This window comes from Chiloscyllium plagiosum, chromosome 3, assembly GCF_004010195.1.
Source record: "Chiloscyllium plagiosum isolate BGI_BamShark_2017 chromosome 3, ASM401019v2, whole genome shotgun sequence".
In the NCBI taxonomy this organism is placed as follows: domain Eukaryota; kingdom Metazoa; phylum Chordata; class Chondrichthyes; order Orectolobiformes; family Hemiscylliidae; genus Chiloscyllium; species Chiloscyllium plagiosum.
Window position 1 is genome coordinate 66,855,789 of NC_057712.1, and position 11,513 is coordinate 66,867,301.

The 11,513-nt window shown below is 39.9% G+C and overlaps 1 protein-coding gene across 1 annotated transcript in view; it reads right to left on the reverse strand.

The window, feature by feature from the left end:
- Nucleotides 1–6,229: 6,229 nt before the first annotated feature.
- leg1.1 (liver-enriched gene 1, tandem duplicate 1) overlaps nucleotides 6,230–11,513 on the reverse strand; it is a 31,713-nt gene continuing 26,429 nt past the window's right edge. Inside the window, exons 5-6 of the mRNA XM_043675037.1 lie at nucleotides 9,641–9,879; nucleotides 6,230–6,402 (exon numbers count right to left, since the gene is read on the reverse strand). Coding sequence (XP_043530972.1) covers nucleotides 6,230–6,402; nucleotides 9,641–9,879 — 412 coding nt within the window. The remainder of the gene's footprint in view (nucleotides 6,403–9,640; nucleotides 9,880–11,513) is intronic.

The window sequence follows — 11,513 nt, forward strand, 5'->3', positions numbered from 1 at the left end:
TGCAGTTGATAACCTCTTTCACTCATGGAACCAAGCGCTAGCACTGAACGTGGCTGATACTGCTGCCAACTGTCTTCCTCAATGGAAACATGGATGATGCATGTGACGCAACAAAATAGAGCATTGGTCACCTCCGTTATATGCCAATGTATGACAGTCTGTGAGAAGTCACCTGCATACCACAGCTGTGGGTAAGAATTAAGCTACACAGTAATCTTACGAGATACCAGCATGGGGTTCTCCCAAATTCGTGAGGCAGCAGGTCTTAATGGACAATCTGACATTGCTCGGTTAATACTCCCAGGACCTAATCAGTCATCGATGGCATCAACTCTTTGACATCTCTGGAGATAGTTGGTTCTTGTCCTCAGGATGTGTTGACAGGACTATGTCCTTCTTAGAAAAGATCTATCCTGGATGACTGCATCCAGCTCTACCTCCTCTTCTAGTGATACCTGCTGTTGCCATTGCACTCTGTTGTTAATAGACAAGAGCTCTTCTTCCTCTCATCCTTTGCGGCTCACATTGATGCAGGAATATTGAGTGAATGAGACTGATAGTTGCAAAGTGTTAAAGAGGGTAGACATAGGGATGAGGGAATGCATGCCCATGGTTTTCTTCCATAGAAATAATGATCAGGGAGTCTGACGATTCTTTTCACACCCAGAACTGCACATCAAATGTCCTTCTGTTGTGTTATGAGAACTATGAATACCCAATGCTGGATTTCCTCACTGCTGGATCCAACTCCCCCCCCCCCCCCCCCCCCCATGATTGTTCCATCTACCACAAAGTGCCCTCAAAGGGAACCAAACAGCCCTTACATTGACAGCACCAGACTCACCAATTAGGTCTCTCATTCACCGTCTCTGCCTGGAAGTACTCACCCCACATACAACCACCACACCTGGGCCTTCCATCCTCCTGCCAGCACCTGAACACATTCCTCTGTCCTCCATCCCTTGTCTCGTTTGCCTACTCTGAACTAAATGCCAAACTTGTCACACATTCCATCCCCTCCACCCCCAAACGCCTCTTGTGCCACAGAGTTCAATATAGACAACTGCTCATCTCAGAAACAACAGCACAAATTTGAGTGGTGAACTGGGTTGCATGAGATACTGATGTGTCAATGCTATTAACTTCGAGGTAGAACCTAATTTAACAAAATAAAAATTAAAAGCCTAATTTATTACACTAATGAATATTCATGGTAGCAAATGTATTAGAACATTTAATCTATCATAGGAAGGTGTGAGGCTAAACCTGTGACACACACACTGTTGACATAATTCCTGTCTTTGGGAAATTCATTCAGCAGTTCCTGATAGTCAACACTTAGCTTGTATATTCTGACACTACATCTCACCTTCACATATCAATCATACAGGTCAACCACAGAACCCACCTGCCATAGCTCTGCATGCTTCCAGCTATTCAGTTATAGCAGGTCAATTATCAAAATACCCCATCACTGGCATTTTGCCTTCGTGCTTGCAGGAGGCAACTCACACGAGGTAGTGAGGCAGTTGGTAAAGTCTCTGTAGCCTTAACAGTCCTTGGGCTACTCTCTCAGAAAGAGAGAAAGATGATGATTTAACCTGAGAGGCACCATGCCTCAGGCGAGGGTAGAGGTTGAGAAGGAGAGTCCTTGATAGTCGATGCAGGAATTGAACTCATACTGTTGATATCATGCTGCATTGTAAGCCTGCCATCCAGCCAACTGAGTAACTGACCCCCAGTACTTGAGTAAGATGACACACAGAGGAACTACAATCCATATCCTGAGTGTTCCTCAGGTCACGGGTAACAATGCAATAAATTGAGTAAAGGAAAAACAATTTTACCGTACCTGTGTACAGAAGCAAATAACCCATAAACCTGTATGCCTCCTGTGTCTCACCCACAGCAGGCATTTTTGAAACTCCAGAAGTTTGCATCAATGAACTTAATACAGAGAGGAACAGCCTTGGTTTCTCGTTTGCAAATAAAAACCTTTGGATACTGTACAGGTCTTTCCCATCAAAATTTTTGTTTTACAACATCAACATTGCTTTGATTGCAAACAACTTTCTCCCATCAGGATTAATATTACTGTCATGACTCTGATGTACAATGATGCATAATTAAGGATAGTGAACATGTGATGACGAGCAGCAAGGTGGCTCAATGGTTAGCACTGCTGCCTCTCAGTGCCAGGGACAGAGTTCGATTCCATCCTCAGGGGACTGTCTCTGTGGGGTTTGCATGTTCTCCTGTGTCTGCGTGGATTTCCTCTGGGTTCTCTGATTTCCTCCCACAGTCCAGTTTCGGCGGATTGGCCTTGCTAAATTGTCCAATGTGTCCAGGGATATATAGGCTAGGTAGATGAGCCATGGGAAATGTGGGGTTCCAGGGATAAGGTAGGGGGCTGGCTGCATAGGGACATGACATGCAATGATGTGTATACGTCATACATTATGATAAAGTGTAACATGGACAATAACTGAAATGATACTAAAACAAGTGGAAATTTTATTTGTAGAAATAGGTCCTGAAAACAAAATAATATTAAGTCAAAACATCAGCGCAACAATGTAAAGTGGGGACCTCGTGCAGTGTGGTTAGTGTCCGCTACAAACCAAAGTGAAAGCAGGTTACAGCAGAGGTCAAGGCCAGATGCCCACAGCAATCCAAGAGTACACCTGCATAAATGTAACACTTCAAACAGAGAGTATGCACCAAAGAATACTGAACATGAAATGTAAATATGCGGTGTAAATATAATCTGTAATGGCAAGTGAGGTGCTTTTGCACTGTATTGAAGGAAAATAATCTGCATTGCACTTTATTGAATGTTAAATTTGAAAAGTTATGTAATGTATCTTTATAAATGTTATGAACAAAATACATTTTTCAAAAAAAAATTAATAGCTTTGATTTGTTTTCCCATGAAAAGACGCTGAGGGGCAGAGATGTCAATAAAATTATGATACAATGTGGGTGTTTCCACTTTTGAAGAAGCTCGAAGTATCAATGTAAATTATTTACTAATTAAACAAATAGGAATTTATGAAGAAATGTCTACCCAGCATGTTCTGAGAACAGGCAGTAGTTGGCATGAATGGTATAGGCACATTAATGGAGAAACTAGATAATCATTTGAGGGAGAAAGAAATAAAGTGTTAGGTTAATATAGCTAGTTGAGGAAAGCTTGAATAAACAATAAATGCAGATAGGGACTGCTGAGTCGAACCACTTGTTTCTGGAACCTTTATATCATTCCCATAGATTTTGAGAGTTTTGTACTGCAGCGCCCTCTACAGAGGAGCAGGGAACTGTGTGATCAAGATAAAGTGCATTTCCATTATGACAGCTTGTGACCAAATGTGTATTTGCACACTCAAGCCATGTCAATAAACAGGCAACTGCTGCTGGGCTACTCTGTTGCTGTTTGGGTTCTGGGTAAAATAATGTGAGATTTACATTCGAGTGAATGAAAAGAAACAGATTTTTGTGCATGTAACTATATCAGAGGATGATAAAGAAAGGATATCTTACATAGATCCTGCAGACCAAGGCTCCAACTTCATGTGATCTGACAACACGATGACATGGCTCCTTTGATACATGTTCACTATAGTCAGAGTAAAAGTATAATTTCCCATACTCTACACTGAAGACAGCTAGGAGGACGAAGAGAGTGTCTTGCTGCTGCTGTTACTTCCCTCAATATGCCCTGTTTATAACCACCCTGGGTTCTGCACAGGTGAACCTGAGAGTGAAGGTGGTTGATTTCCTGGTCACTTTCTCCTACACCTGGGTTCCCTATGGTAAGGATCTGCATTGAGGTTCCAAGCATTAATTAAAGGCTATAGTTGAATATTAAACATAATAAATGCAGTGGCTTTATATAAAGCCAATTGTTGGAGATGACACATAGTATATCAAACAGATTGGTATGTGTGCTATATCATTAAAACAAGAACTGCAGCTCTAATATGTGGGAAATGTGCCCTCTGCAGTGTGTGCCAGACCAAATGCAGCCATTTCCTTAATAGATGGGCGAATGGGCTGAGGAGTGGCAGATGGAGTTTAATTTAGATAAATGTGAGGTGCTGCATTTTGGGAAAACAAATCTTGGAAGGACTTATACACTTAATGGTAACATGCTAAGGAGTTTTGCTGAACAGAGAGACCTTAGAGTGCAAGTTCATAGCTCTTGAAAGCGGAGTCACAGGTAGATAGGATAGTGAAGAAGGCATTTGGTTTGCTTTCCTGTGTTGTCAGATCATTGAGTATAGGAGTTGGGAAGTCATGTTGCAGCTGTACAGGAAGTTGGTTAGGCCACTTTTGGAATATTGTGTGCAATTCTGGTTTCCTTCCTATCAGAAGGACGTTGTGAAACTTGAAAGGATTCAGAAAAGATTTACAAAGAATGTTGCCAGGGTTGGAGGATCTGAGTTATAGGGAAGGCTGAATAGGCTGGCATTGTTTTCCCTGGAGCGTCGGAAGCTGAAGGGTGACCTTATAGAGGTTTATAAAATCCTGAGGGGCATGGATAGGGTAAATAGACAAAGTTTTTTCCCTGAGGTCGGGGAGTCCAGAACTAGAGGGCATAGGTTTAGGGTGAGAGGGCAAAGATATAAAAGGGACCTAAGGGGCAACCTTTTCACGCAGAGGGTGGTGCGTATATGGAATGAGCTGCCAGAGGAAGTGGTGGAGGCTAGCAACATTTAAAAGGCATCTGGATGGGTATATGAATAGGAAGGGTTTGGAGGGATATGGGCCAAGTGCTGGAAAATGGGACTAGATTAGGTTGGGATATCTGGTTGGCATGGACGCGTTGGACCGAAGGATCTGTTTCTGTGCTGTACATCTCTATGACTCTAAAACTGTTTAGAATACTACCTGAAGTGAGCCCAATAGTTAAGGTTAGTGCAAATGAACATCTGAGATCTCTGAACCCAAATTTCTTGTACTAGCTTGTTGGCCAGAGGTTGCTCACACATAAAAACAGCGGCTTGTGAACTGAAGTTACCCAAGCCCCAGCCGCTGGTTCAACTCAGAGGAATGACATAAGGTGTAAATCCTTATTTGATGGAATACTGAGGTAATCCTCACATTGTCCTCAAAACAGAATTAGTGTTGTCTGCCTTAAAAAGGATTGGTTTCCATTGGCAGCAAAGGTCTGTTTCTTGTCCTCTGGATAAAAGAAGGGTTGGCCTGCAACTGCCCTTGCTGCAGAAAGTTGTTAATCTTCGAGACTTAAAGACATGCAAATCTCAAGGGCAGGAAAAGACTGTCAAGTCTGTTTCACACTGATGCTGGTGATCATCATGAATAATTTCCTCTCTGCCCTGGTGGCCATGGATCTCCTGGGATAGGCAAACAAAACTGAAAAATCAAAGACTAAGAAAGGGAAAGAAAACCCGCAAAATGTCTCTGAAACACTGAGCCAGGTGATCAAAACCAGGCCATCTCATTTTATGAAGGCCATGTTTAACACCAAGCTCCTCATCCCATCCTTTTGTGATTATTGTTTATAGAAATGCAAATGAGGAAAAATAACAATCAAATCCTTTTTAACCCTTCCTGAGATGATTGCCCTTGGCCCTAAATACCTGGTTCACTGTCACACAGTAGGAACCCTCCATACTCTAACCAGGTACCTATACCATTTCACTTGGGAGAAAGAGAATATCTAGTGCTCTCTTCCTATTCCTGTTAGACCCTTTTACACACCAAGCTGTCTTTCCTATTCTCCCACCTACCGCTTAATACCACAATGCCAACCTGCTGCCTGTTCATGGGATATTGCTGCCATGATAGCACAGCACAGCAGCACTAATTAACAATGTATTTACAAGGGATACAGATTTGACCACTAATTAACACTCCTCATTAGATGGTCTGTGAATAGAAATTCTACCCCAATTTCCTGCCCAAAAGTTGTTGATCCCTTTAAAGCAGCTTTATCATATACACTTTTTCCTTTCTTAAAGGGTGCAGCCAATACTGTTAAGCGTGGCATATGACACAACCCTATTGCAATTAAGGCAAAGTCACTGAGGTCTGGGTGTCATTTGAGTTCATTGAAGAATTAGCCTGAGAGGTTTCTCTTTAATTTTAGGTTTGAGTAAAAGTTTCTTGTCAATTAAATATTTTGAAATCCTGATTGCAAAAAAATTCTGTTATAACATATTTGCTCTTTATTGCAAGTTTCATCTCCACAAAGAATCAAACAAGCTTAAGCATCAGTTATAGAACAGTTATAATTCTTAATAAACTCCACAAGAATTTTACGTATTCCAGGTAAAATGAGGTCAGGGTTTGAAACAATATTTTCCAACAAATTTCGACCTTCCTCTCTCCCTCCTTCTGAGCACATTGCTCTCCTCCAGAACTTCAATAATCTGCCATCTGAATAGAAAGAACATGTTTAACTTTTAAAACTTAATTTTATATAAAGAAAGCAATGAAATGCAATCTTACTAAGACAAAAATAATAGTTTAATATAAATGTTAATTACATATCAAGCAGTACAATATCATCTAAAGATAGTCATTAGTTTTACCCAACAGAAAGAAATCTATATAGTGCCTCATTGAAATATTGCTCTAATTGTAGGACTTCATGAAACTCTTTCCTCTTTGTCACTTCTAAGCATTCTTTGCAAATTAATTTTCATCTCAGCCCTGAGTGTGACTGACTGAATTGCAGAAACACCCACAATTAAAATATGGATGATCCTGAAGAGTATGGATAGTTTGAATACTGAAAGAATATATCCACTTATAATAGACACTAATAAAAAGGGAATGCAGCTGATAAATTGGAGGTCTTCTTTTAAGATGGAGATGGGTTTTTTTTTCTCTGTCGGCCAGTTGTTTGTCTGTGGAATTCCCTTGCCAAGAGAACAGTGGAAACAGGATCATTTTGATATTTTTAATACTGAGTCAGATAGCTCCTTGACTGATAAATGATTCAAAGGTTACAGTGGTGTATAGGAAAGCAGCTACCAACTCTTAAAATGGTGGAGTAGGCTTCAGGGGCCAATTGGCCTACTCCTGCTCCTAATTCATATGATCATAATTTAGCCTGGCATTTGCTGAGAGACTATAAAGATACTGCTAGAAGAATTTTCAAAAATCACGTAGTTTCAGTAGTTGGTACTCTTCTGAATTTGGAACTAAAGGATCAAATGCATTGGTAAATATGTGTTGTCAACTATTTCAGAAAGAGATTGGGTGTTGATGGCTCCAGAAATAAAACCGACAAAACATTCTAACAAGTTATTATAATGTTGTGTAAAACTCAACTGTAAGGAGTCCTACTGTACTGTAAGTAATTTGTGTACATTGGAAGTTAATGTTTGAGGAGTAGATACATTTTCATTTTGCAGTTGATGCTAAATGGGTGAAAATTGGTCCTGTCATAAAACTGAATTTTTAATGTAAGCTGTCAGAATGCAAACGCTGTGGATCTCAAAGAACTAAGAATGAATACGTATCACAAATATGCAAAGTAAAAAATTGATCCATTCTCGGCACTGATGTTGATTCAGTTGAATGAAGGAACACAAAAATATCTCTACGAGTTTAATTGGAAGAATTGATTGTGTTCTTTAGTATGTTGTAATAAGTATAACATGAATTAAAATGTGTTTTGGATTCTTTGTTAACAACTGTCCTGAATTAATTCAAAGGTAATAGAGGATGGTATGTGTGAAGTAAAGCACAACATTAAACAGTGCTTCCTGTAATTAAAAGATTTGGGAGAAGAGGCTCCAAGATGGGCAGTCAGCATCATTGTGAAGACCAGGCCCTGTGACAAAGCAGAAAGAGCAGAATTCGAGGCCATAAAACCAGCGGGAGTAAATGTGAGATAGTGAACTAGTCAGAGCAGCAGCTAATCCCAATAGGAAGCTGAACAGTACTTGTAAAAACTGATGGTAGTTACATCAATATAAAGTAGAAGGCTAATTGCTAGTTAATGAGTAAGTTGATTTTTCTCTCTCCTTTTGAAAACATTTTGGTGCTAGGCACTTTATAATATGCAAGTACACAGTGGCATCTGTATACAATTCTGGTCATCACACAATCAGAAGGATGCGACTGCACTCGAGAGGATGTAGAGGAGATTCACCAGGAGATTGTCTGGGCCAGAGCAATCTATAGGCTCGTGTTGTTTTCCTTAGAGTAGAGAAGGCTGAGAGGGGACCTGATTAAGGTGTACAAAATTATGACAGGTGTACTTAGAAACTTTTCCTGTTATTAAAGGGGTCAATAAGCAGGGACAGAATTTTAAGAGAATGGGCAAGGAGTTTAGAGGGGATTTGAGGTTTTTCACCCAGATAGTTGGTGGTTTCTGTAAGGATTATAGCGGCAAGAACATGCACAAAAATTTGAGAAGTGTTCAGATGAGCACTTGACACATCACAGCATGCAGGGCCACAGGTCCAGTGCTGGAAAATGGGACTACTTGATGATCAGAATGAACTTAGTGGGCCAAAGGAGCTCTTTCCATGCTATGTTTAGTTGATATGGATCAAATATGACAATGAATCAAACATAGTTATTCAGCATTTTGATAGTTTTTAAGATGTTGTGAACATAAGAAGAAAGGAACAATTGAGTACTGAAAAGCAGCAAGTTCATTTAGAAGCCAGCTTCATTTCTTTATTCCGATTCAAATGACCACTGAGGGGCACTACAACACTAGAAGAAGCCATTTGAAGTTTCAGCTGCATAACTTTCACAATGATTTTGAGGATCTAATTTGTCCAAGAAACAAATTGTTATTTATTCTTTATTATTTATTCAAATTATTATTTTTTGAAAATGTGATTGTAATGTTTTTCTCTATCAACATATAAAATAAACAAAATATCATTTTGGACTTTGTGTAAAGTCAATTATACAACGTTTCTTGAACAAAGACTGCAGATTGCAAACTTAAAACAGTGTCTGAACCTGGGAGAAGAGTTGATATTTCACAAATCACTAGATTGCCTGAAATGAAAATGGAGGAGAAAAGAACTGCCTTATTATTCTTTACCAGTGCTTTAAAGATGTAATCTCTTATGTTTCTTCTTAAAACTGTCATTTTCTAGAATGTAACTTCATTTTCATATAGATTTTTTAAAAAATGGTGGAATATTAAATCATTAGGACCATCCACGCTTGGCTGTATTCTGTCTGGTCAAGCAATAGTTACAAAAATGTTATAAAGAATTATTTAAAATTTTTCAATAAATGTATTAATAACGATGATTTTTCATTCTGCACAATGAAAAGACTAAGTCTATGTGTCACTAGTGAGTCCGATTTCTCAATACACCAAGCAACTTTCAGCAATTCATTCAGATCTTCAGATCAATTACATTGTTTTACGTTGTCTGCAGCAGGGATTTTCTGACTTTCAGTTCTAAATGCATATTAGGATTGGTGCTTCATTTACAGCTTTAAAAAATCATTGAACCATTTTAATCAGATTATCTACTGTTATTTCTCCTGAAACATATTCATGTATTTTAACAAAATTTGACGCAGCCTATACTAACTTACATCTGTTTGTACAAGATGTATTCACAAAAAAGTTCAGTAAAGGAAAATATATTTAATGTTGCTTTGAGCACAGCAAAACTGGATCACCTACCTGTCATTTTGTTTCCTTCATATAGGATGTCAAGTGCAACCAAGGCCCAGTTTTCCTTTTTACTCAGGTCAGGAATAGATGGTGCTTTATCGTGTGCCAATAGCATTCGCTGAGGAAGGTACACTTGGAAGACATTAGTTTGATTAAAGTTTGTGGGAAAATGAGCAGCAGCAATAAATTCTACTGCACTGCCCCAGCTGACACCAAATTGTGCTTCAGGAGCTGAAATGTATGTTAATCTATCAATGAAAATAAAGCAAGACAGGCAAAGTTAAATTCATTATGTTTACATCACAATTGCTCTCTGTTTCTTACAATGAAGTACTTTTTAGAAAATGTAAAGGATTAAATGGTGGAGCAAGATAGAAATATTGATCTTCAAAAATCTTTGTAAATTATCAAGGTGCAAGTTGAGGAAGAGTTCACAAGTACCATCAAAGGCTGGGGCTGTTGTACAAGGTGTGGTTCTGCAGTAACCGAGGATTTACACTTTCAGGCCTGATTAGGAAATAGGCAGAAATTTCAGAGATTTGAAAGGCTGGGGGGGTTACAGTAATACAGGCACGGTCTTAAGGAAGTTTAAAAATGAGAATTTTAAACAAACTCATGAAAAGCTGAAGAAACTTAACAGGTCTGCCAGCATTCGTAGAGACACAAATAGTGTTTCGAGTCCAATGTGACTCTTCTTTAGAACTGAAAGGGGTCAGAAATAGAAATGTAAAATAGGTACAAATTAAGGTATGGGAGGGTGAAGATGAGTTAAGTCAGCTGAGAGCAAAGTAAATAAGATATAAACCAGAAATGTCTGAGAAGGGAAGCTTGTGGAGATAAAAATGGAGGAACTGTCAATGAGATCAGGCTGTGAAGCTGTGGAATTAAATACCTGGAGGCTAAAAAAAGTGCCTCCACAGAAAATGAGATGTCATTTCTCTTGCTAGTGTTGTGTTTCATTGAAACATTGCAGCAATCCTGGGACAGAAATGCTAGCTGGAGAATAAGGTGGTTTATTCAAATGGAAAGCAACTGGAAGGTTGGGAGCATTCCTACAGACAGGAAGAGAGGTGTTTTGCAAAGTGGTCACCCTGTTTGGTCTCACCAATGTAAATGAAAATGCATTATGAACAGTGAATACAATAGATTGAACAGAGATAAAACACTGCTTCACCTGGAAGGTGTGAGTGGGGTCTTAGACAATGAGGGGGAGAAGATGAATGAGCAAGTGTTGCACTTTCTGCATTTGAATGGGAAGGTGCCGGGGGTGGGGGGGGGGGAGGGATTGTGTGGAAGTGTTAGGAATGATATGGGAGAAGTGGGCCATAGTGTCACGGAATGAACAGCTACTGCAGAATGCTGAGAGTGGAGGGGATGAAAAGATGTGGTTGGTCATGGCATCCTGCTAGAGATGGTGGAAATTGCAGATAGCAGTCATAGAGTCATAGAGATGTACAGCATGGAAACAGACCCTTTGGTCCAACCCGTCCATGCCACCAGATTTCCCAACCCAATCTAGTCCCACCTGCCAGCACCCAGCCCATATCCCTCCAAACCTTCCTATTCATATACCCATCCAAATGCCTCTTAAATGTTGCAATTGTACCAGCCTCCACCACATCCTCTGGCAGCTCATTCCACAAACACACCACCCTCTGCGTGAAAAAATTGCCCCTGAGGTCTCTTGCCCCTCTCACCCTAAACCTATGCCCTCTAGTTCTGAATTCCCCGACCCCAGAGAAAGGTCTTTGTCAATTTATCCTATCCATGCCCCTCATTATTTTGTAAACCTCTATAAGGTCACCCCTCAGTCTCCGACGCTCCAGGGAAAACAGCCCCAGCCTGTTCAACCTCTCCCTGTAGCTCAGATCCTCCAACCCTG